The sequence below is a fragment of the Quercus lobata genome, chromosome 4, assembly GCF_001633185.2.
Source record: "Quercus lobata isolate SW786 chromosome 4, ValleyOak3.0 Primary Assembly, whole genome shotgun sequence".
Lineage (NCBI taxonomy): Eukaryota > Viridiplantae > Streptophyta > Magnoliopsida > Fagales > Fagaceae > Quercus > Quercus lobata.
Genome location: NC_044907.1, coordinates 93,470,969 through 93,497,935, shown reverse-complemented (window position 1 = coordinate 93,497,935; position 26,967 = coordinate 93,470,969). Strand labels below are relative to the sequence as shown.

General features: G+C 35.1%; 1 protein-coding gene and 1 long non-coding RNA gene across 2 annotated transcripts; both read right to left on the bottom strand.

The window, feature by feature from the left end:
* Window positions 1–12,745: 12,745 nt before the first annotated feature.
* LOC115986191 lies at window positions 12,746–15,015 on the bottom strand. The gene is made up of 3 exons (XM_031109045.1): window positions 14,356–15,015; window positions 13,924–14,155; window positions 12,746–13,227 (listed from the first exon to the last, which is right to left on the bottom strand). Exons 1-3 carry the CDS (start codon window positions 15,013–15,015, stop codon window positions 12,746–12,748), a joined length of 1,374 nt encoding a protein of 457 aa, XP_030964905.1.
* Window positions 15,016–21,214: 6,199 nt separating this feature from the next.
* LOC115983267 lies at window positions 21,215–26,306 on the bottom strand. Its single transcript, XR_004089964.1, has 3 exons — window positions 26,202–26,306; window positions 21,685–21,736; window positions 21,215–21,277 (listed from the first exon to the last, which is right to left on the bottom strand). It is a non-coding gene; the product is annotated as an uncharacterized LOC115983267 (long non-coding RNA).
* Window positions 26,307–26,967: the final 661 nt, after the last annotated feature.

Sequence of the window (26,967 nt, the reverse complement as noted above, 5' to 3'; positions counted from 1 at the left end):
CAATATCAAAAGTTTTGGACAGAACCAAGGCCCTTGGCATCGGCCACGGACTCAGCCTGTGGGGAAAACCAACCACGAAAAACAAATCTCAAACTTTGGACAGAACCAAGGTCTGCCATGGTCCTCGACTCAAAACACTTAGGGGAAACCAAGTACAGAGATCAATATCAAAAGTTTTGGACAGAAACCAAGGCCTTGCATGGTTCCACGGACTCAGCCTGTGGCGGAAAACCAAAACACGAAAAACAAATCTCATAAACTTTGGACAGAACCAAGGTCTTGCATGGTCCTCGGACTCAAACCTATGGGGAAACCAAGTACAAGAGATCAATATCAAAAGTTTTGGACAGAACCAAGGCCTTGCATGGTCCACGGACTCAAGCCTGTGGGGAAACCAAACACGAAAAACAAATCTCATAAACTCTGGACAGAACCAAAGTCTTGCATGGTCCTCGGACTCAAACCTATGGGGAAACCAAGTGCAAGAGATAAATATCACGAGTTGTGGACAGAACCAAGGTCTTGTATGGTCTTCGGACTCAAACCTATGGGAAAACCAACTACTCGTAAGGAAAAACTACATTACGTAGAATTTGGATTCATCTGAGGAAAGCTCTCCACTCGCCATTGGGTCAGTTCCCAAATTGCGGGGATTCGCAAGTCTGCTCTTATATCTGCAGCACCAAGGGAATCGACGCGACGTAGGGCAATACGTCCTCTGAGAAACGATTTGAGTTCTTTACCCTCCGTCAACTCCTCGGACGGTACTCATATTTATCACAGAATATTCAATTGTTATCTTTGCTAGTTTCCTGAGTTAAACTTGCTATGAATTATTGCCGTAATGTTTGGTAGTGTTGGTACATTAGAATTGATTGGATTATGTTTCAAAACTTCCTGCTCTAAGTATCATTGAAGAAACAAACACAGGGAGCACACGCTTCCACAAAATAATGTTGCCAAAAGAGCAGTATTCAAAATAAGTAGGCAAAATTTCCTTTTTTATTAAAGCAAAGAAACAGTACAGCATACAACAGAAGCTGAAATCAACTTGTGATAAAACTTGCTACATGATAGAAAGGAAAGTTGCAAGAAAGCAAGAGAAGGCCGAGGAGGTAGCACAGACGAGAGGTTGGCTACTGCTTCGAGGCCTTGTCCCTTCCCCCATGCTTTCGCATGCCCATAGCTCCGGCAGCAAAGGAGCCCAACTTGAGCCTCACGCCGCAGTGGGAGGATGCAGGTAGCACAGAGGAGAGGTTGGCTACTGCCTCAAGACCTCGTTTCATCCTCTACGCTTTCACGTGCCCGAAACTCAGGCAGCAAAAGAACCTGACCTCAGGCTAACACCATCTACAAAGAAGGTGCAGGGAGCCGGAAGTTGGGGAGCCCCCGCAGAAATTTGCCGGCTACAAGGTAGACAGTGCTGATGGTGGAAATTCCTTCTTCGGACATACCAAAAATCTGGCATGACCAGAACCTGCTTCGGATTTTGACTAAAAGCGTGGGAAACACCCTCTCCCCTCTGTCATAAGGGAATATCTCTTTGAATCTACGCCTTCGTTGCCCGTATATCACTCTTCTGAGCCTTAGGAGAACGTGGCGCCTTTGCGGCGGAGAGAGTTTTTCTTCCCCGACCCTCGTCTCAAACATGACTTACTGCGGAAGGGAGCTGAAGGAGGAGACTAAGGAGCTGGTGCCTAGGCAAAGAAACTTGCTCTCTTATTTATTTGAGGAGATAGGGTGGTGGCATTTAATTAGCGCAGCTTCCCAAGGAACGCTACAGACAAAACGTCTCCAGCTCGACTTCCAACAAACCTCTGCAACGACAAGACTAAAGGAGCCTCGTGGAGGTGCACCTCGAACATCGGGACACCCAAAAGTGCCGCGTGGCCAAAGACTATGGAAATATCTCCTGATCTGTGGGCCTAGAAAATTCGCGGCCCATGCCCCTGCTACATGATAGCCCACGGACTACGGCCCACGCCGGGTAATAACTAATGCCAGGGACAACCTCCTGCCCGGCTGCGTACGGGGTACCTAAGGAGAGGGAATGAAACAGAACCAAGGCCTTGCATGGTCCTCGGACTCAAGCCTATGGGGAAACCAAGGTATAAAAACTATTATTATTACAAGTTTTGGACTGAACCAAGGCCTTGCATGGTCCTCGGACTCAAGCCTATGGGGAAACCAGTATAAAAACTATTATTATTACAAGTTTTGGACTGAACCAAGGCCTTGCATGGTCCTCGGACTCAAGCCTATGGGGAAACCAAGTATAAAAACTATTATTATTACAAGTTTTGGACTGAACCAAGGCCTTGCATGGTCCTCGGACTCAAGCCTATGGGGAAACCAAGTATAAAAACTATTATTATTATAAGTTTTGGACTGAACCAAGGCCTTGCATGGTCCTCGGACTCAAGCCTATGGGGAAACCAAGTATAAAAACTATTATTATTACGAGTTTTGGACTGAACCAAGGCCTTGCATGGTCCTCGGACTCAAGCCTATGGGGAAACCAAGTATAAAAACTATTATTATTACGAGTTTTGGATAGAGTCAAGGCCTTGCATGGTCCTCGGACCCAAACACGGCATCAAACCTCCAGTTCTCTCCTCGGCCAGCATGGTAATTATTACTTTTCACTGGTCGGCCTTATTGGGCCAAACACTTATATTAAAGTTATGGCAACATCTTTTTATTATCAAGTATTTTGGTCTTAGTTGTCATCGGTTTTAGATACTTTCTCATTGAGCCGAGCAGCGTTTACCAATATACAAAAACATAAACGAAATATGCAAAATGAAATAGTAAACACTTTTATTAATATAAGAGATTATTACAATGTACGAAAAAGGGCTCAAACAAGCCTATACAAAAGAAGAACTGCTAAAGCAACGATAACACTCGCAGTACAGAGAAGTAAACAGTCAGGCTTCTTCTAAACTCATCTTCAAGGTCTCTTCAGTCTCTGTCTCAACATTGCTCATATCGTGACAAGAACCTCCTTCGGAAAAGGATGAAGAACAAGGGAGAAGAACTGAAGGAGAAGGAAGAAGAATTGAAGGAGAAGGAAGAAGAATTGAAGAAGATGGAGGAGATGAATGAGGAAGATGGAGGACATGAGTAAAGAAGGAGGAGAAGAAGAGAGTAGGGATGAAAAGAAAGAAAAGGAACAAAAGAGGGAAAAGGGAAGGCACCAAGACGGAACTGGTGCTGGGAAGACTATAAGAAGAAGGTGGAGGAGGGCACCGAGGAGCAAAAGAGGGAGAAGCAGAAGCACTTAGCCCCTGCCTCAGCCCTGACTCCTAACACGTTGGTGCCATATTAGGTACGCTCATGAGGAGCCGGGTGGTGCTGATATTGGGTATTCTCGACTCAGTCACGCCAAGAGTTCGGCGTGATGAGCCCCTGCTTCGGATTTTGGCTAAAAGAGAGGCGGGACGGATCTTAAGTCTGCGCCACCCTTGCCCTGATCGAGCCATTTCAAGTTTTATCAGAATATGGTGTCTAGAGGAGGGGCATGATTTCTTCATCATTTGTCGTGATCTCATAAGAAGGGAAGGGGGTTAGTACGAAAGTGATGGCCTCCTGCTTGCCTACTTATAGGAAGAGCAGAACGGATGGCATTAAATGTATTCAACTTTCCCAAAGAATCTGAAGAAAAAAGAGGCGTCCGTTTCACTTCTCCACCTTATCAAATGAGCCGCCGGATATAAATGAGCCTCGTTAAGGGGATTCATTAAGGGCGCGTCTGGGACATCCAAGCGGCAGGAGCAGATTCCGAGCGGATTAAAAGGAATCCCTCAAAAACCGCCTAACTTCCTGGGAAACCGCTCACATAAATGCGGGATCAAGCTAAATGGGCCATATTAAGGGCCCGGGTTTGCCAAAACCCTCCTTTCCAATCCGGAATTCGGATAGAAGGGTTTTGAGGGGCTATTGTGGGGCCCAACAATTCGTGGACCAGGCCCATTCACCCTTAGAGAGTCCGAGGGCCCAATCCGAGGAGAATTGTAGCCCAAGCTCCATGACGCAGAGCACAGACCAATTTTGGGAGGCAGCCGAGGACAGTCTAGTCCTCGGCAGGCCCATAATCCCCCCAGAATAAAGGGACAAATTCGGGAGGAAATCCAAAATACCTTGGGGCGATTACCCTAAATACCCTTCTGGATAAGGCCCAATGCCTGACAGAACCGTACTCTGCAGCTTTATCAAGTCATCCCCAACAATTCCGGGATTAGACTGATGGGACCAATGTCAGTATTTGTAAAGACTGACCCTACACGTGGACGAAGGACATCGAACGCACGCTAGTATAAAAGGAGAAGTAAGTGAATCTAGTGGGGGGGGAGAAAAAGAGAAAGACTTCATGAATAAGATCGCCGGAACGATCCATGCAGAGAATAGAGAAGGTCCTCCGTTGGACAGCCGGAAAGGACCACAAGGGTCCTCGGATCAAGTCCGAGGAGCCCATTCTCAGAAGTGGCAGCACGGCGGGGCTTTAAACGTTTAGGCCCAGTCCACTTTCCACAGGGACCTCTCTGAAATCCAGACCGGACCATCGTCCCGTGACCAAGCCCAAGCTTTTCAAGCCCACTCTCTACAAATTGTATTGTGAGGGATCTCTCCCGCGTGAACCCAAAAATGTCACTGGGCCGCGCAGGAATCGTGTCCTTACATATATATATATATAAATATTTTAATTAAGTTTATATTCTATTGTATATTTATGGTTAAAATGCAAAATTTATCTTTTACATTTCACTAGAATTCATTTAATTAGTTCTCTAACTTTGTTTTTGATTATTTCAGTCCTCTAAGTTTCAAGTTTATTAAATTAAGGTATCTTCATCAATTTTTGTTAAATGTTCAAGTTAGTTGTCCAAACTTTTAATTTTTTTTCTTCAAAATTTTTAAGTTAAAAAAATTCAATTAATGATTAAAAATATTTTCCAGAGTTTTTTTTTGTAAAAAATGTTAAGTGAAGTTGACTTTGAGGCCTTAATTGAGTAAATTTGAAAATTTAAGGACTTGAATAAACAAAGACAAAGTTAGAAGTCTAAAATAAATTATGGTAAAACTTAAAAAAAGGGTCTTGCATTCTAGCCTATATAATAGAATAAACACTTCCATATACAAATACAATCAACATTAACATCTGTAAGGACTTAATTTGTAACGACCCCAAGATGGTATTGGGTTTGTACATTAAAGGCCCGAACAATATAATTTGTAGAGCGTGGGTGTTCAAGAACTAGATTAACTTCTTTAAAAGTAAAAAGACTCAACCGCATGTTTATAGATGGATTAGAACCGATATAACAATCTGTTTTCCTTTGAAACAAATACAATTCTTTGGTTTGCAAGCTTTTTTCCTGAGTGTTCTTTGTGTTTTTCTCTATGTTCCGATCCCTTTCTGCATGCTTTTCTTTCATGTTATATACCGCCCTCTTCATATCATCTTCATCACACACGTGTAGATTGGGTTCAGGGGATCTCTTTCTGTCCCATCTAACACCTTCTGGAACCTCCTTCTAGTAGCTGTAAGGCTGCTTCATCACTGTTCAGGCATCACTTCCACATTAATGCGACCAGAGAGTTGGTTGAGAGGCAATTAATGCGGAGGCAGCTGTTGCTATAGATATTTGTTTGCCTTCTCTCTCTTACCTTTGGTCTCTTATCCCACCTTTAGTGGTGACGTAGCTCCGAAGTATGTTTGTAACAAGATGGCGTCTTGATCGTCCTCGGACTCATATTGCCGAGAAGGATTTTGTCCTCGGGCGAATACTAAACTCACCTTTCGTAATATTCATTCTTCCTTTCGTTTGGTTACCCCTTCAATCTGATATGGGCCTCCTCAGACAGGTTTGCATCCTCGGATGGGTCACAGCCCCAATTAACTTGACTTTAATAATTTTAGTGACTGACCGACCCCCACAACATCTATTAATGATTACAATAATTATATATCTAATAATTAAATATAATAACAAAATAATAATAAATACCTATTAATAACTAACATAATTGTTAAATTTCATATTTAATATTTCATAGATAAACACAATCACAATAAATATATTTAAATAACTATCACAATTTTTTTTTTTTTTATAGAGAAATGCTAATGGAGGCCCTTAGAGCAATGATAAACAATTCATTTAAAGAAAATTTTTATAAGAAAAGAAAAAAAAAAAACAATTAGGGTATGTTTGATAACTATTTTTTTCCCTTATTTTCTGTTTTTAAAATAATTTTCTATTTTTGAGACTAAAAAACTTGTTTGGCAACCCAAAATAGATAGAAAATAAAAACTGTTCTCAAAACTTATTTTGTGAAGAAAACTAAAAACATATAAAAGACTATTTTCAGTTTCTAATTTTTAAAAGTCAATGAAAATATGTGTTTAATTTAATGAATCTATCTCATTTAATGAGTTAGTATTAGAGTTCAAATCCTAGTAATAAAATATTTTAGTATTTTCTATTTTTTTCTTCAAAAAATTATCTTTTTAATTTCAACTAACCAAACATGTTTTTGATTTCAAAAATACAAGAAAATTGTTTTTTCTTTATATTCCTAAAAACAAGTTTTTGAAAATAGAAAACAAAAACTGTTACCAAACATAACCTTAATGTTTTGACAATTTTTTCCATTTTCTATAAAAGTGATTTCAAAACTTTTTTAAAATGGATTGTTAACCATTGTCTTAAGGGCACTCGTTAGTATGACCACTTTTTATAAAATATAGTAATTATCAAATTTGATATTTATATACATAATAAAATAGAGAAAAAAATAATTTTTTGAGATAAACCATATTTTATTTAACTTTTCTGTGGTTGCTGACTAGTCTATATATAAAATAATAGGTGAAGCAGAGAGAATGTGAAATTGCAATTCCAATTAGAACCCTAATTGTGCGCCACGCATACACACCAATTTCAATATGAAATTAGAGTCAATTAGAGCCCGTTTGGTTATAGTTTTCCAAAATTGTTGTTTAAAAAGATGTGAAAATTATGGTTTAAAAAGTGTTGTTGAACAATAAGTTTTTAGTGTGAATAAAACAAAAAAATGTGTTTGGTATCATAGTTTAAACAATGTTTTTCAGTGTTCAAAAAATATAAAATATGTGTTTGGTATGTATGTTTTGTTTGATAAAAAAAAGCTGACCCGTATTAAATAATCACTTGTAATCCCATTTTTATCCCTGCTTTATCCAAGATCTTTCCGTCTTTACCCCTTTGTCTTCAGTCTTTCCTCAGAGCTCAGGGGTTCCCAAATAGCAAACCCACGTCGTCCTCAGCTCCATTGCTGCCAAAGAAGATCGACGGCTTCGCGGTCGTCGTATCTTATCTCCACCAAAAAGCCAACCCGACGCAAGCTTTTCACCACCATTGACGCCAAAGAAGATCCACGAAAAAGCCAACCCGAAGCCGTCCTCATCTCCACGAAAAAGCCAAACCCACGCCGTCTCATCTCCATTGACGCCAAAGAAGATCCACGGCTGGGCTTGACGGTCGTCGTATGTCATCTCCACCGTCAACATTCGAAGATCGAGCCAGAGATCGAGCTTTTGTCGCCGCCGACCCATCACTCGAAGATCCAGGTTCGAATCTCACTTCCAGCTTGCTTCTGAATGGGTTTTTGTGTAAACATTGAATATTCCCTTCTTCACTCAGATGTGTCCACTTGTTTGTGTTTTTTGTTTTTGGGTTTTCTCCCTTGTTTTTCCTCACCAATCGGGAAAACCCATTTTTCCAGTTCTTTATTTGGTGATTTTTGAATAGTTGATTTACAATCCAAATATACATGCCATACTGCATCGAATTTAATTTAAGGGTTTCCTCAAAATCTGTTGCTGTTGTAAATTTGTTTTGATTCACAACCCAGTCGATTTCCATTTCTCTTAACACTCTGCTTGGTTGCCGAGAAAGCGTCGGAAGATTAAACAGGAGGGTTAAAAAAATCTAACAAATCTGCCAACTCTGTATATTAATAATTTGTTGTGGTTTTCCGTAGGGCTTCACAGCAACGAAATTGAATCTTATCTTGCTTGCTGTTTGAAATTTGAGGGTCATTTGAGTGTGAATTTTAAGCTAATACCAAATTCTCCGTAGCTTATTATTAGTTTCATTCGTGAATTTGTACTGTTTGTGATAGTTGATTGGGTGTAGTTTAATTACTCATGAATTTGTGACAGACTTTACTGAATTATGTTGATTTGAATTTGGATATTATGGATATATTGTGTTCCTCAATTATAGTGAGCAAAACAAAGGTGTTGTGAGGTAAAAACTGTTTGAGGTGGGGTTGTCTAATCCTTGAAATTTTGTAATTATCACAATTTCATAACATAGTGTGACTTGTGTGTGGGGAACAACTTGGACGGGAATGGTCACCCATGGACTAACATGTGGGAATCAGTAGGCTCACTTATTGTGTATATTTACTTGGCATTTCCTTTGTACAATTTTTTGCTATATCTTGTAAAAGCTTCTAGCTATGTCTAGAGATGCATATATATATATAGCAGTATTTGTTTTTGAGTTGTGTGCATTCATCAAGTGATTGAGCTTGGAAATGTATATGTGATTGCGTATTAATATTGATATGAAATGCCGACAGCATTATGTGATATTGTCTTCAATCCTTATAAATACCAGTGAGCATCACTTTTTGATTTCCTTATTGAGATCATGGGTGTTGTCTCTACTATACTCCTTTGATAAAAATGATTGGGTCTGAATTGAACTCTCTCCTTCTGCCAATTGTATCATTATGCAAGCTGATATATGCATGCAAAATACAATGACTTCAGGGTAGTTTAGTGGTTAGATGTTTCAAGCTTGCTTGAGGAATAGTCTGTGAGTTTGGATCTTCTTTGTGCTCATTCATGGGTAGCCCTTAAGATGTCGAAAGTGGCTGTGTGCTCATTCTGTGAGTTTTGATTGTTTATGTCATATGCTTCAAAATGATATCTTCATGTTAGTTGTAGCTTCTTAGAGTTAGGACTCCTTTCAAATGTTTGCTGCATATAGACTAATGCTCAGCATCAACTGTTTGCTGCACGAATGGATACCATGTTGAAATGGTTGTTTAATAGTGTTGATTACATTTTGTAAGGTGTAAATGAGTACGCTTCTGGCTTGCTTCTTGCAGATGGCAGACACAATGCATGACGATCTTGACGATGGCCTTCGGTTTCGAAATTGTAATTGTTTCTGTGGCTTGAAAGCAAGTGTGAAGATTTCAGATAAACGAAATGAGAACCGGTACAGGCTTTTCCAATGTTGCCCAAAGGACACATGTCGGTTTTTTCAATGGTGTATTCCCTTGAAGACGCCAGTGTCATATGCGGATGATTTCCAGCAACTACAAGAAGAGCTATGTGTATTGCGAGAGGAATTGAGGGTCATACATGACAAGGTCCACCCCTCAGACCAACCGAAGAAAATGGTGAAGCTTAGGTTCATTGCTTGGTGTTTGTTTTTCACTGTGCTTGCAGTACTGCTAAGTATGACGATGTTGTAAACCACATTGTTATGATGATGTGTTAATTCCTACTATGTAATCATATTATCTTATTATGTACTACTAACTCCTTTTGAACTTGATGTACTGTGTAATATTTTTAGACAATCTTGAGTCATCCATTTTGGTAGTGTATAGAATATGTATCGGGTTGACTCTTGATTCTTACAATAGTATGTTATTGGCTTAATGTAATGTATGTCTAGTACTGATAATTTATTGGAACATACGAGAATTGTAAGTTACAATTCTCTTCTATGGATGATAGTAATATTTATTTTGGAGCAAGGTGTTGCAAATACCGACTGGAACTTGCTTTATTGACTGAAAGTTGGCATGCAGAAGAAGTCGAGAATAGAAAAGCATGGAAGTTAGCAACTTTAGTTAAAAGTATTTTTGTGTCTTTAGCTAAAGTTGATTGACGGTGCCTCATCGGCCATGTCATGATCCTCAATTTTTTGTTTTAAATAATTATTTATAGTCCATTTCACAACATCAGGGGTTACACTTAGTTTGCAATATTTTGAATAATTCAATCTACAGGATACTACAATGTAGTTTATAGTATATATAGATTACAAGGTTTTTGTTTCTTTTTTTTTTGGAGTAATATAATTCCAAGTATGTTTCTATCGTTTCTAGATGTTTGATTATAAATAAATAAAAAAAAAAGAAAAAAAAAGCATGATGTGTCGAACCATAAATCAAATATTAAATTTCAAAATTTGTTCATTAAATTTTATTTCGAATATGAGCAGAACACTCGCTCATTATAAATAAAACTAGTCGTAAATTCACGCGATACGTGAGAATACATAAATATTTTGTAATGGAGTATAATATATAAAAAGAAAAACAATTACTTTAAATATTTTTTATCCTTTAAAAAGATTTCTACAAGTAGTTTTTATATTTTTATATCAACAAAGTACAAATATATCGTACTATTACAATTTATATGTTTAATTAATAATTTTTTAAGGTGAACTATATTTTCCTAACTTTTGTTATAGTGTGTTATATTTGATATACAACAAAACTTTATAAGTTTCAAATTTATCATAATATTGAGATTATCATAATATTGAGATTATCATAATAATAATAATTTATCACAAAATTACAATATTATGTTGGACAGAATTGAAATGAAACAAAAGGAATAAAAGATAGACTTCATAGTAATTTATTACTCAAAATTGGTAGGCATATTCAAATTCAAAGCCATGTAAAATGTGTATTGAAATAAACTAAAACTCCTATTTCCAAAAAAACTACGTATTAGCTAAAATCAAAATTCAACCAAAGCTATAAAAGGGAGAAAGAAGACATTGTAATGGGAAATTTAAGAAGAAAAATACCAAAACAAATATTTTTTTTTAAAAAAAACCATCAACCTTAATCAAAATTATAAGAAAGAAAAATAATCCACAAGAGAGGGAGAGGGAGAGAGAGTACTTACAGTTTTTTAGAAAAAAAACATGGATTAAATAAATAAATGATATCGAATTTATACAAAATAGAATGGAGAGAAGAAGAGTCAAAATTGATGAAAGAGAAAATGATGAAAGAAGTATAACAGTAAAGTAGAGAGTAGAGAGGAGATAAAAACAGTCAAGTAAAGAGTAGTGGAGAGGGAAAGAGGTAAAAATTTAATAGACCCTCACTTTTACTAATTTCCATCAAAGACCAAATTATCAAACACATGCCATTGATTCTACTCATGTCCACTACACACATTCATCAATGTGTGTATATACAAATCACTCGCTTGCCCATACATTCATTTTATCAATGTTCTAAATTTCCAAAAAGAATCAAAATAGTGTATACATGAATTTTAAGTAAGTGAGTCACCTATATTGCCATGACTTTGTGGTCAAAGTTAGTGGGAACTTGCTAAACTTGACCAATTGTTTTTGCCTCATAGATGATGGCTATTAGCATTCCAAGTCAAGAAGTTTAAATGGCTAAGGGAAATGATCATAATGTATTAGCTGCTATGCCCTAAAAATATCAATTCCTCCTACTTTCATTGCATCACATCAGCTATATCATACCATTTTTAATAAGGACAGAAATAGCAAAATACAAAATTTAAAACTTAGTCATAGAAGTATTGTTATGTTTTGTCTAAAACTCATGTACACAATATTCTAGATATGCAATAGGAGAAAATTTTAAAAAGAAAATGAAGTTGTTGAAAAAACGTAGCATAATCCAAAATCTAAAACGAAAAACCCAACTGTTATTCATGTAGACAATATTATACATAGATATTCAAGAATCAAGAACCAATTAGTTTTCCCATTTGCACAACAATTAGCTTAAAGCTAGGTACAAATGGAATTTATATATTGAATTCAATCCTTTGAATTTCCTCACTCCTGAAATCCCAAACATTTTTTCAAAATCTAAACAATGCCCAAAGTTGTTTGTTAACCAAATAGGCCAACTAAGGTCCAAAACAAAAATATTCCAACCATAGCACAACAATCCACTTAAGTTGGTGTACTTTGAAGAATTAGACTTTCATTTAAAAAAATTAAGATAAAAAGATTTAAATTGTTACACCCCAAGTTCTATACCAAAAACAAAAGAAAAAAAAATGCAAAGCTTCAAACTCTACTTTGTTTTCTCTTCCAATGTCCCACAATTTCTGGGACACCAAACAGTCCAATTAAATAATAAAAAAATTATTAATATAAGGAAAGAGAAATCTAATATAGCTGATGCAACATAAGTTCTTAATTTTTTGCAACAAATACATTTGAATTGATAATAATGTACTCAATGTTTTTGTGACAACAATATTGATCATAATTAAGTAGGATTTTTGTTATATTTTTTTTCTTAAATTTTCTTCCAACATAAACAAATGTAACAAGTATGGAAACTAAAATCCTATAAAGGACATATGTAATTGGGACAAAATAGAATCTAGCTTTTCAAAAAGATGGAGAGTAGTGTAATTGTGTGAAAGCCATTCAAAAAGTGACTACTATATATGTTGACAATCCAGCTTCATGGGCAGCCATTAAGTTCACCAAAAACAACAGTAAGAGCCGCTGCAGTCCAAATTAAAGAGGCTCACTACTCCGTTATACAAACCTATAACAACAACAAAACACAGTAATCTTCATCTAAACTTATACAAAGTTCCATGTCATCCACATTTTAATAAAATAATGCCCATCTACCTCAATCATTGAACAATGTAATCTGCCCACATAGCAGCAGTTACCACATCACGATACTCCGACATTGCTCGTTGTGCCCGAGAATTAAAAGCTTCCTCAGTGCCCCCACTACCTACGCGTGCAACTCCTGCTATGTTTGCGTCTCCATTACGCACAAATGATCCTTCCCACACATGGAACAGTTCATCTGCCCGATTATACATGCGAATAAAGTTGTGCAATGCACAACAAGCAGTCACAATCAGCCGTTGCCTAGAGATAGAGAAGGAGTGCATTCCAGTCAAAACAGGGAACCTCGCCTTCAAGACGCCAAAGCATCGTTCAATCACCATGCGTAATGAGGAATGCCTATAATTGAACAACTCTTGTGGGGTACTAGGCTGCCGGTTCGCACCCCGAAACTCTTGGGCATGGTAGCGTGTGGACTTGTGTGGGGGGAGGAATGCACTGCCTATAGCGTATCCCGAGTCAACGAGGTAGTACGATCCTGCAATACGAGTGATAACCATTGCCAGTCACGTAACACAACTATTCTTGCTAGTTCCTTACTACGGAAGTGTATCTATACATGTATGTATACGAACCATGCACTAAAGTTTTTTGATATCAGCTTAAATAATGAATGACCATGCAGTGATTGACTATAACTTACTATTCCATGAAAGCAAATTTTATGAGTGACATTGCAAACTTTGACACGACCTTTTATCCATGATATAGAGTGCTGAATGTGAATCACACAATTCATGTATTGATTGAATTAGTTTCGATATAATAAAATTACGTAGCTACTAATTAAGTGCAGTGTATACAAGGTATTCTTTTTTTTTCACAAAGGACAAAATATGAAGTAGTTACAAACTCATTGTCCTCAGTTTGGATTTCTAAGTAAACTAACGTAAATATCTAAATTTACCCAAACCTATGAAAAGACATGCATGAATAAAATATGTGTCATGAGATTTAGAAAAATATGACAAAACCACAACCCACAAAGATTCACAACCTTTTTCAGAATTATCATACACAGTGCATTCCTACTACTCCACAATCCCATTTTGAATAGTTTTCACATCTATACTATGCTACAAAATACTTAGGAAATGCGAAGTCAGATGCAACAATTGACAAGTCAAAAATCAAATGCGGAATTTTTTCCTAAATTTTTTTTTTTTTTGTTTACCTCTAGGCGGCCAAGGGAACTCATACTCGGCATGTCCAAGTGCATCCTGCATGACTCGTGAATCATTTGCACTCCCTTCCCATCCCGAATGCACATATGTAAACCGCATGTCAAAGTTGCATGCACACATCACGTTTTGGGTGATATCACTCCGTCTATCTCGAAATGCGGTAGTCCTAGCGGATGGGGCAGAGGCACTTATATGCGTCCCATCGATAGCTCCCACACATTTCTGTTAACAAAATAGGTAGCAGTAATTAATAAATTAAACTTATGTGCAATATAGTGCAATAAATTAAACTAGAAATATTTCAAAACTCTTTCATAGGTCATCTTATTTTCTTTCTAATCTCTATTATAGATCTTTGACAATTGAATTTCATAACAAGGATAATTTAGCTAATAACTAAAAAAGGAAAAATTGAAGCATACCTCAAACCATGGATAATATTTCCCATTCTCTCGAAGTGATTGAGGGAGCTCAGCTGCATCAACGTCAGGCCGGATGATGATACATCCCAAAGCATGGATAGCACGCAAGGTACGCCGGAACCGCCTTTGAATGGTCTCGAGAGAATGTTGGAAGCGGTTGGCAGTTACCCGGTAGTCAGCGTTGTGTCCGACAATATATAGCACTGTCCCAACGGACTCCTCAACTGAAACCCAACCAGTGTCCTCCTCTAATAGGTGCAGCCGCTTCAACTCATTGCACAAGTGTATAAAAATGGCCTTCTCCATGCGAAATATGTCATAACACACTTGCGGATTTCCTTCTAGTACTTCAATCACATATGACCTCCCACTCAGGATACTAGTGCACCTAGGTCGCTTCATGTAGTACTTTTGCACGTACTCTATGCACAGCTGAACGTAGGCTGTGGCAATCTCGAGCTCCACCTCACTATCGTCTGCATCTGAATCGGACTCAGCCATGCCTGAATCACGATCTGAATCGGAGTCATCCATGCCTGAATCGCGATCTGAATCCGACTCAGTCATGCCTGAATCACAATCTGAATCGGACTCAGCCATGCCTGAATCGCGATCTGAATCGGGGTCGGCCATAACTGAAGCACACCTGTGGGCAGCCATTAAGTTCACATCAGCCACTATAAAGAAGTACATATATATATATATATATAAATATATCACTTTATGTATATATATCTATATTGCTCTATGTATAGAAACCTGCTTCTTAAGGGATTTTTTATGATAGATCCTACAATCACATGAACCTTGCTACGGAAGAATTCATCTCACCATATAATCCAAACAATATTAAACCTTTACGACTTGAAGACAAATATGGTTTGTCAAACACAAGAAGACCTAATTTAAGGAATAGCAAAGAAATATTTGTAAGAGATTATTATGACATTGATAATTTTACATATTATCTTTGGTTTTGTTTTTTTTCAAATTGTAGCTTATTTAAAATGATTGTGGTTGAATATATTTTCAATTCAATGATATTATTATTATTATTATTATTATTATTATTATTGGCTTATACTCAAATACAACATATGAACAAAATAGTATTACCTTTTCAAAAAAGTAAATGGATTCCATTAGTTTGTTATGGCTTAATTAGTTGAAGGAGCCTCCGCAGTAATTGACTACTATACATGGAATACTCTATGGATACAATTGACAAGTTACTATATACAATATTAAGTATGACTTCACCTGACTTCCTCCTTAACCTAGTAAAAAGCATAAGATGTACTTACAGTTTTTTCTAATAAAGTTTTTTTTGCCTGAACATTGTTTAATAACAGAATGACGCGAAAGAAGGAATGTGTATATGATGATTTTTTATGTGTTCGGCATTGGGTAGCATTTAATATTAATTGTATCTTGGGGAGGGATAATTTATATGGCTATCATTTTAAAATCTTTATTTTGAAGTCACGTACTAACATTTTTGAGAGTAAGGCGGCACATTTCATTTTTATTTTATTTTAATTTTTGATAAAATTTTATTTATTTTTTAATACTAAGACTAGTAATTTATTTAATTTATATTCTGAAATTGATACATTATTATTGATTGTAACCAAAACTTAATTTAATAATTTAATTTATCACTAATCAATTGTTCCTAAACTCAAGCATTTGAAAATCATAAAATTTAATCATTAAATTAATTTAAAGAAGTGTTACGTTCATAACATTTTAATTATTTTTTGTTTATTAATAACAATTTACTATTTAATATATATTTATCATAGAAAATATATTTCTTATAAAAATGTTATAAAAATATCGTTAACATAACATATTTCTCCCATCTAACCAAAACGAACCTTTCAGTCCATACAAAGTTACAAACAGTAACCACTAGTGTTCATTTCCACGTTTTTTATAAGTAGCAGCCACACCGATGCAAAGCATCCAATAATAGCACTTCTGTCTTTTGTAGGAGTGTTCATGCATGTCCTCTCTCGCTCCCTCTCGCTGTTTTTGTTCTTTGTTTATTCAATAAATTCTTTTCACTTTTAATTAATATCCGTTTCAAATTTTTTGCAGCCATAAATCATAATTCAGTAGTTACAGTTTTTTTTTTTGAATAAATTATTTATATTCATTTCACTTGCTCGGATAGTCACACATCACACCAAACAATCCTTCACCTTACATTATTGTAGTCTTCCCCACATAGCACATGGACGGCTCCACTTGGAGCTCAGGGGTTGAAATGAACCTCCTGCTAGCCAATGTACATATATTTTGGTATATATTTGTTGACGTCCCTTTTTCAAAATTTTGAAGACCTTGATCATGGAAAAAGCAAAATTTTGATTGAGGATGCACATAATTTTGGTCACACAGTAGCCTACATTAACAAGCATTATAACTATCTGTTAACTTTCCTAATTGTATCCACGAAATGTAGAAATCAGAATCTAGTCCTTAATTGTAGCATAAAACTGTAATATATTAATACAAAATATCTTCCATCAAAAAAAGTTTCCCCTTTCTAAAATATGTACCAAGTAGAAAACCTTAAGATCTATGCGTAATAACCATGTTATCCTTTTTTTTTTCTTGTAAAGAAATATTATATATTTTTTCATAAATTATCTCTTCCTCCAGTTACTTTCTGCATATCTTTCATCTACTTTATGTATTTTTTTTGCTCTAACTGGCCTAACCACACTTGCAACTTCACTCTAGATCACCACCACATATGTTTTTTGGTTTCAGTGTTGGTTGGTTACATGGTCAAGTCCTACATCAAGTAAAAGTGAAAAGAGTAATAATTAGAATAACATTGTTGCCCAAACCCACTGGCTTAGACTTTTTGAATTAAAACAATTATAACAGGTTGTACCAATCCCTCACAAAAGACTCCGAAAGTGTTAACTCTCAACTCTCACAAACCCAAGATTCAAACAATTGGAGTCAAAGTTGATGGTGCAACAAGGTTAGTATTCAAATTCAGTTATGTAGGTATCAGTTTGATTACTACTTCATCTCTACACATCATCTCTGCTGCATTTATGTAATTATCAGCTTGATTTGAACTTGCATTTATGTAATTATCTGCTGCATTTATGTAAGTATCAGTTTGTATTTTCCTGTGATTGGTAGTATAAAAAATTGGAAGAAGAAAAACTATTTCTTAACTTCCTTTATTTTTCTTGGCATGAGATAGACTTGTTTTCCACTAAAATTTTACAAAAAACAACCCTATCTAACTTTATTTTACTCGAAGCTAAATAAGAGAAGCTGAGAAATAATTTTTAAACTTATTATGTGGTCGTTATCAAACATAGGAAAATTAGATAATTTTCTAAAAAATACATTTTGAAAAATGTTAATGTTGAACAAACATCAAATCCAAGGAAAATATTTTTATTTTAGAAAATGCTAAAGATACTTGCAATTTTATAACATAAGCATGCACAAAATATTTTATAACATATTTACAAACTGTTGATAAGACAAATTCTTATTGGTTTTCATTTGGGTTTATCACTGATATCACTTTTTTACTTATCAATAACCACCCACCATATCAACATATTGTAAAATGGATTGTGATTTTAACATTTTCCTTATAACATTACTTTTACAAAGTTACAAGGCAATTAAAATGGTTGGTAGATCTTAAAAATATAATAAATGAATGTTGTCTGACTAACTTGTTTATAATTAGTAACACATTAAATGGTAAAATATCATGTAATAAAATTTGTAGTTTTCTTTGTATTTCTTTTTTATTTTTGTTTTTTCTTTAATAAATTTTTTTATTGATTAATATTTAGAGCTTAATTAATATTCTACTCCTACTTATAAAGATAAGAATTTGGACCTTAGTTGATTTCCTGGCTAATATATGGTTGAGCTAGCACTAAGTATAAGTGTCCGTTGGGACAAATTGAAAATTTTAGTTTATTTGTAACTTCAGCTTATTTTTGCTACAATTCATGGGTTTTACTGTACTTCTTAGTACTATTCATGGATCTCATTATATTATTCAGTTAGTTTTTACTTTTATCTATAATACTTTTAGGAAAAAAAAAAATAGTTTCAGCTAAATAAGCTATTCCCAACAAACACTAAGTCTAACTAAATCTAACTGGGGATGGTCTTCTTAAATTGATTGAGATCCATGAATTTAGCAAAATTCCTAAAATAAAATAAAAGATTTTGGGATCCATGATGCTCAGAAATCGCCCAATATTATAATTAAGCCACGTTTATATTTCTTTTGAATTAAGGGACTGTCCAATATTGACTACTGGGCTAGAGCCATGACAGACGAAGGTTTTACTACCAAGCCAATTCATATGCGGCAACCAGATAGAGGCTTTAACTCCATCCAATATGAAATAAAATAAAGAGGATAAGAGGTAAACTCTAGGCTGGGGACTAACAATGGTGGCAGGTAAGAAGCAACAGTCACCAAATCAAATATTTTGTACTATTTTTTTGGGCTCTACTTTACACTATGTAATTGTTTTTACTCTATAAAATCAAAATTGGAAAGAAAAAAAAATCACACTTACGGCATAAAATTAAGGCAAAACTACATCATTGGTCCCTAAAATTTGTCTATTAAGCGGTATTAGTTCCTTAAGTTTCAAGTTAGTGTTATTTATCCCTAAATTTTAAAATATGAACACAATTAATCCTTTTATTAACGATGTTAGTCTCAATGTCTACGTGGCTAACAGATCAATAATATGGTAAATTTTAAATGACATGGCATCACTTTTTTATATTAAAAATTTAAAACCTGTTAGAAACAACCAACTCATTTTGTGACCCATTTTCCAAATCAAATGTGAAATTGTTAGCTCTAATCTGGATTAATTTAGATATGAAATAATTTGTGAACATGAAAAAGAGAAAGAATCACAGTAGATATTTTTATTTCCTATAATCTCAAAACAAATACTATATAATTTCTTAATACTTTGTAGATTGCTTGTTAGGAAAACATGTCACATAATATCGGAAATTATATTAAAGAAATTGAATATGAAAAAGTTAGCTACATTATTGCAATCATAATGGGTTTAGAAGAGCCTATATCCCATATCACTATGACCTATGTGATGCTTGGCAATCATACAGTAAGATTGTGTATATGGATTTGTTGTAATAGAGCCCATTTGGGGAAACTGAATTGGAGTTACACCTGTAAAGGGAACATGCAAATGGTACAAGTATTTTTTTTTTTTTTTTTGAGGTTAATGCACATCAAAACACCATTTAATTTTCTCTGTTTTCCTAGACTTTAAAGTTAATTAAAACTAAAGAAACTTCAAAGACTTATTAAGTATTTTCTATTTTTTGAGATAAAGACTTATTAAATTTAAAATTAACGTTTAGTGGGGTAATATAACATATCAGTAATGCTCATGTATTTCCTTCTTTAATTGCAATGCCAATTGCAAAATTCTGACGTTATAATTAAATAATAATAATAATAATAATAATGATCCAAGCAGGAAATATTAATTGCTAGTAGAGTAGTTGTAATTTCTTCGCGTTGTAGTTGTATCACATTACTGTTGATGTCAAAATTTAGCTGACACAGTGACATCTACTTTGAATTTAATCAGAAATAAATTGATTTTCATTCCCAGCATTTTTAAGGTTAAAGTTTTGTTTCTGAAAATCATTACAAATGATTACCCATTTTGTAGGCAAATGATTAATGTTGACAATGACAAAAATGACAATCCACTCAGACCCACCATGCCCCTATTTTGCTATATGCAGGTTTTTCCTTTCCTAAAAATAGGACGAGATTAGGACAAGTTTTGTTCATTTTATAGTATTTCATTCTGCATCCCCAAATGTGTTTGTATACATAGTCTTAAATTAGTTGTATATAAAATTTAATCTTTATTTATACACTATACTTATAATATAATTTTTATACCTATTCTATTACCACCTTTAAATATATTTGTCTCTCTCGACACTCTCCGTTGCAATTTCTTATACTCTCTTGCTAATTTTGGAGTCATCTTATTAAGGATGAAAAACTCTATACACCTTGCTGAATTCCAACTTGTCCCACTCTTAGTCCGTACAAGTTTTCCCAACTTCAAACAAGAGTAAAGATAGGGATATCTATATCCAAACTTGTCATGCCTTGTAATCACACCTAATTGATGTATTATGTTAAATATTTGAGATAATCTAGTGTAAATTTAACATAAGTGAACTAAAATTAGCACTTTTTAATCATTTGAAATTTTTATGGATGCAAATCAAACTTGAACCAATTATTGCAAATCAAACTTGAACCAATTATTAGGACAAAAATATATTTTAACATTTTTTTATCAATACATTTCTCTTTTAAATTTGTTTATAGTTTATTTGCACTGTTTTATAATTACAAAAATAAGAGAATAATTTTAAAAAGATAATTTAGACAGGACTCTTTTCCTTGGCAATTTAGGCAACTGCCTATGGCATGAACCCCCCCTAAACTAAGTCCCCATAATTTTGGTATTATAACACAATGCTATGCTTGTATAGTAATCTAAAGTAAAAACATATCGTATACCCATTTTTCTTCTTTTTGGGAAAGTGTCAATGTCTAGTTATAATAAATAAACAAAGAAGAAATCCATATACTGTTTTTCTCTCTCTCTATTTCACTTAAAAATCATTAATTTAATCGTCTATCAAAAGTAAGAAGGTCCTTACATTGTTTAAACTATAAACTTTTGACTTCAAGATATAAATAAGCTAATTTCAGTTTTGTAATGTAAAGTGTTGAAAGTTTATTTACTTTTTTTCTTCGTAGAGGCAACAATTGGCTTCTGGGCACTTGACTGTTCTCCGGATTATTTGTCAAAGGCTGATCAAATTGTACCTAAAAAAATGAGAATATATATAAGTACAGTAGTGAGTATCCCAATCCTAACAGCAAACTCATTAACAAAACAGATTCGTAGAACGTATGACAGTCAGGTTGATATACTTTATTCACCCAGAAATGCATGCAAAGTAGAAGAAAGGAAAACAATAAGAAATTAGTCGACATATGTGAACAGTGGTCTGACAGCGAAGAGAAAGAACACAGTCTAACCTCTAATTAAGAAGTTGATATTTTTGCAACACAAACAAAAAACCAGCAGCAAGAAACATAATGAATAAAGCTTACATAAAGCAGAAAAAGGGAGACTTAATCTAAAATTTTTGAACGAAGAAACTGATACTTCCAGCAAAATCAAATCGTAATTAACAAAGAATGAAACAACGATTTATAAAAAGGAATACCTGAAAGCTAGATAGACCTGGATCAATGATAACAGACGTGGCTCTCTCATACCTGCAGATTTCATAAAAAGTACAATCCTTTTATTAGCCAAAGTTGTATACAAATTTTGCAGTAAATTCAAGTGCTGCTTTCAAACTAATTCCACCAACACTACAAATAACTAACAAGAGAGAAAGGATAAGCCAAATACTCATTCCAACCAATGTCACTTGTATGCTCAATAACATACTACATTGTTAAAATAGCTAACAATGTTTGAAGCAAATATGTGACACAAAAAAGAAATTCCCAAAATGGAATGCAGCAGCTTATGTATCAAATATATATATATATATATATATATATGTCACCAAAGATAGAAATTCATAGGAGGCACGACAACCACAAATCATATTTCTTAGTCCAAATACCATACATGTCCCAAGAAGGTTAACATAACAAAGGAAGGCATAAAGCAAACATTGTTCATAGTATAAACATAATACAAACTTTGCGTATTCACATTAAACCAAACTAAGACTACTAAATAACTTTCTAGGCTGTCTACACTTAGGCACATCATTAGTTAACTTCCTACACTGTCAACCACAACCACCACTACTGCAATCCACCCCCAATAAAGTCAATCCAAGCCCTTCTTCTATCAGCCGTCATGGCAAAAAAAGCGGCTCTACTCTTGGCATGATGAAGCTCTTGCACGACCTTGCAATACGTGACATGATCGACATCGGTGTGCTGGTTCAGAAGAGTTACAGCTGCTGTAACTGACTCATTGGCAGCCCCCACAGCAGAGTCTCCAGTGTCGATGGACTTTTTCCCCCGACGGTTCCTCATGTCAGTAAAACCCCATATTGCCTCAGTCATGGCTTCAAGGGAGTGCCCTTTCTTCCTTTTTCCACTTGAATGAGATGCTTCAGCTGGCCGCTTTTCAGCTTGCCTCCGGCTTTGGGCTTCACTCGGTGTGGGCAGCTCCTCCACGTCATCGAAACCGTCGGTGCTGACATTGACATGTACCCCCTCAGATAGAAAGGCTGCATCAAGTTCTCTCTCTTCATCACTATTGGGAGCTGGTTGGGCAGATGACATTTGCAGGAAACCCGTGGCTGTGTTTGAATTGAAAAGAGTGCTCAACAGCTCATAGTGTCTCATCCCCTTTTTCCTGAAGTCCTTGAATTTATGATTGACCTATTACCAACCATATATATTGGGTTAGATGTTTTATATTTGTAAAACCCAATACAAAGTCGATGGCTAATTTATAATAACCGTATAACAGCACTCTTTTATTCCAAATTGATGATAGCCAAAAAGGTTTTTTAGTAAATTGTAGACATTGAGTAGAAAATAATATAAGTCAAATATATAAGTCAAAATTTATAAGTCACATTAAACCCCATTAAACCCACAGTAATCCCCATATATAAGTCAGATTTTATTCCATTCCTAAAAGTATCATCATGGGAAAATGCTACAAAACAACTATGTAAAGCCACTATTATTAATGCACTCATAAGCCAATAAACCTAATATGTTTGATATTTTTGATATTGAAGTTAGATTTAAGGACTTACCGCAAATGCAGCAGCCCAAGCTTCGTCACTGGCCGTCACCGTATTTGAAATGGGGTCCCATCCCATTCCGGTACGTGCGATGAGCTGGGAGAAAGTGCGGTGTCTCTGTTTCAGTCGTTGATATTTTTGTGTAAGTTGTGCCTTGGTGTAACTCTTAGACGCACGCTTGTTAAACTCATTGACAACTGCTGTCCAAGTTCCAGTCTTGAACTGGCCTTGGGGCATATTCCCTTTAGCATCCTCTTCTAACAAGATGTCAATAAAATATCTCTCGACTGCTTCAGGCCACTTCTTATCATCGGAATCATCCATCTAAATACATGTTCGTATACTTACATAGACTCGTAAAACGGTCTTCTATGATATGGAATTAAATTCTTTAACTTACTACTAGACTTAAGCAGCAGGCATATAAGAGAAAATTCACCCCATATAAAGGAAAAATACAAAGATACACATTCATACACATAAGTTTTAGGTCAACTTGTAGTGGCATTGTATATTTATGAAGGCATAATAGCATATTATTATTATAGTTGAATATATGTGTAACCAGAACAGATTAGCTATTGTAGCTTCAAGGTAAAATATATTGTCTCTTCAACAGACAAGATCTAAAAAACCTGATTTTTCTTCAAATCAGTTTCAAATAACAGTATTTAGTGAAATAATTTTAATTATTAAAGAAAGAAAAAAAAAGTGTTAATGCAAACATAAATAAAAAGAAAACTTTTTAACTTGAGAAACAAAAACTGTCTTGGTTATAACTTGTAAATATTATCTAGTCCAAGAGCTGAGCTTAGCTATAACGATTATATGTGTAACCACACTCATAGTTGTAGGCCACAATGTCATTACACGGAAAAATGGGGTAATATACTGACTCTCTCTCTGTTGGACAAGTTCCAAATATTCATATTCCAAAGGGAGAGAGGTCATGAATTTAATTAATTAATTAATTAATTATAATTAAAATCTTAACATTTTTGAAGAATTAAATTTTCACTAAACGATGTGAAAGGATGTGGCTGCGTTGGCAGCTTAACCTACTTCATGTTCTTCCAAGGCTCACCCATCTCATCAATCCCAGCTTCAATGCTCATTCATCCAGTGTTGATGAGATGGGCTGGCCCCTTTGGGCTATTTTGTTGTAAATATCTTCTTCCTTTTTCCTTTATTATTTTTTATTTTATTTTATTAATTTCTTTTATTCAGGAAAAAAGTACATTGATTTCTAAGGTTTTCAAGATTATAAATTCTTATAACTTGGATATATGATATATCAACAATAAATTCATTATTGACCTGGCTATTTGTGGTTTTATTTACACACATACATTACATGTGCAATTGTGCAAAAAAGAAAAAGAAAAGAAATGCCAAAATAAATCATTTTCATAATATACAGATAAAAAACAGTAAATTAGAATGAAACTGTGTTTCCTAGCCTTCCACCTAAGACTCCACAAGTAGAGATAAATGTGCTATCTACTTTTGGCTTTTTCCTTAACCTCCTTGTCCGTTTGTCTTAATATGAGAAGATCATACCAATTGTATGGTCACAGGGTTTGAGAAGAGAACAAAATGTGGTGTTGGAAGGATCTTTCAGAGTTTTCTTCCAATTCTCACACTCCTCCCACTAGGAAACAAAACTTAGGCTATTTGTTTGTCTTTGTTAAATATCTTTATCTTGACCTTATAAAACTCTTTCACAAACTGAAGAATATAATTTCAACTCCAAAAAAATCTGTTTCGTATATAGTTTTGTTGTACATTTGCTCAAAATCTGTATCCAATAAATCTTGATTCTTATTAATGTAAGTATACTACTGCCCTATAGGTTATATGATAAGCAAGATGCTTGTTTAATGATTCGAAACTCTATTTCGATTTAAATTTATATATTAAGGTTACTTCACTAATTTCTGTAAAGTTTTACAAGATCAGATTCCTGTTTTTAATTCTAACATGATACTATTCATTAGTTTGGACTTGGGAGTGACACACATCTATGCCAAGGGCACACTCATTTATTTAGCCCATGGTCAGATTGAGTTTTTGATTATTTGACAACAGTCTCTGAGTTATCCTTATAATTCTCTATGACATTATTGTTTCATTCTTTGAGTGCAGCCTTTGTAACTATCATTTTTATGGACACAGTATTAAGTTAATGTAGGGGAATCATTTACTTTTATTTTTCAAGCATCTTGCACTACATTTTTACATAGGGTTAGTTTAGCAACCACATTGCTTAAAATGAAACGGCCTTTTTAAAATTTAAACTAAAAAAACAAGTATGATAGTCTTAGTATCTAACAAAAGTGGTGAGTGATCTGAAATTGTGATGGGTCATGTGACTGTTGTCTGAAGTACATCATTCAGCCATTGAATTAGTGAAAGCATGCCCCCAAAAACCCAATACAGTAAAAGATCCCATCTAACATATAACAGATCATGAACCTAATATCCATACAAACTCAGAAACAAAAATCCAACACAACAACTCTAAACCCAGACCCCAAAACAACCCATTGATCCTGTAACAAACCTGTCAACAAACATCTTCTCAGCCAAGTCAGAATTAGTGAAGGCATGCCCCCAAAAACCCAATACACGACAAAATCCCATCTAACAGAAGGTGCAGATCATGAACCCAATATCCATACAAACTCAGAAACAAAAATCCAACACAAGAACTCAAGAACCCATAACAAATAGATAAACCCAGACCCCAAAACAACCCATTTATCCTCTAAGAAACCTTTCAACAAACATCAAAACTACATGCATTCAATAGTCAGCAACATATAATTAAACAAAAGTCACAAGAAAAAAATGAAAACCCAAATCTAAAACAGACTGAGTATCAACGGTCTTAGCAGGAGGGTTTGGGTGCTTAGAAGATTAAAACAGAACTTATAATCATGATTACGAAGACGTACCAGTAAGGGAGCACGGTCAGAAGAGGAAGCAGAGGAGGAAGCAGAGGAGGAAGCAGGGGCTCTGTAATGAACTCGAGAGGTGGATGAGGAAGGGAGTGAGGCGTCCATCTGAACAATATATGAGATTAAAACAATCCCTAACATGAATTAATGTGAAATGATGTGCTGGGATGTGAAAGAAAGCTGAAACAATTAATTAACAAAATTAAAAACCTTACCTAACCGACCCCTTCAGACTGTGTGAGTTGCTTTTCCGTAGCAACAGAGCGTCCTTAGCAACAGAGCGTCCTTAGCAAAATAGGGGTTTCTTCGAAAATTTGGAGTTTGACGCGTTGATGAAGCTATGTTAGGAGTAAAGGCGCCAGATCCGTGAGGGCTGAGGTGGAATTTTGATGGGTCAGAGCAGTAATGGAGGTGCGTGAGAGGAGTAATGGAGTTCGGAGAGAGTAGAGAGGAGAGGAGAGATGAGATGAATATTTGGGCGTGAAGACTGATGATGGCGTGAAGACTGAAGAGATGAGGGTAGAGATGACAGGAGAACGTGTTTTTCTGATCAGTGGGTTCGGCTGCAGTGGAAATTGAATTTCAATTTATTTACCGTTGTGCCATGGAAACGCAATTTCATTGTTTAAAATGTGGCCCAAGCATGTTTCAAAAAATATGTTTCAAACAACTATTTTTGAGTAACTATTTTCAAACAACCCTATTTTAAACACTATCACCAAACATATTGTTTTTATTTTTGAACACTAGTGTTCAGTGTTTA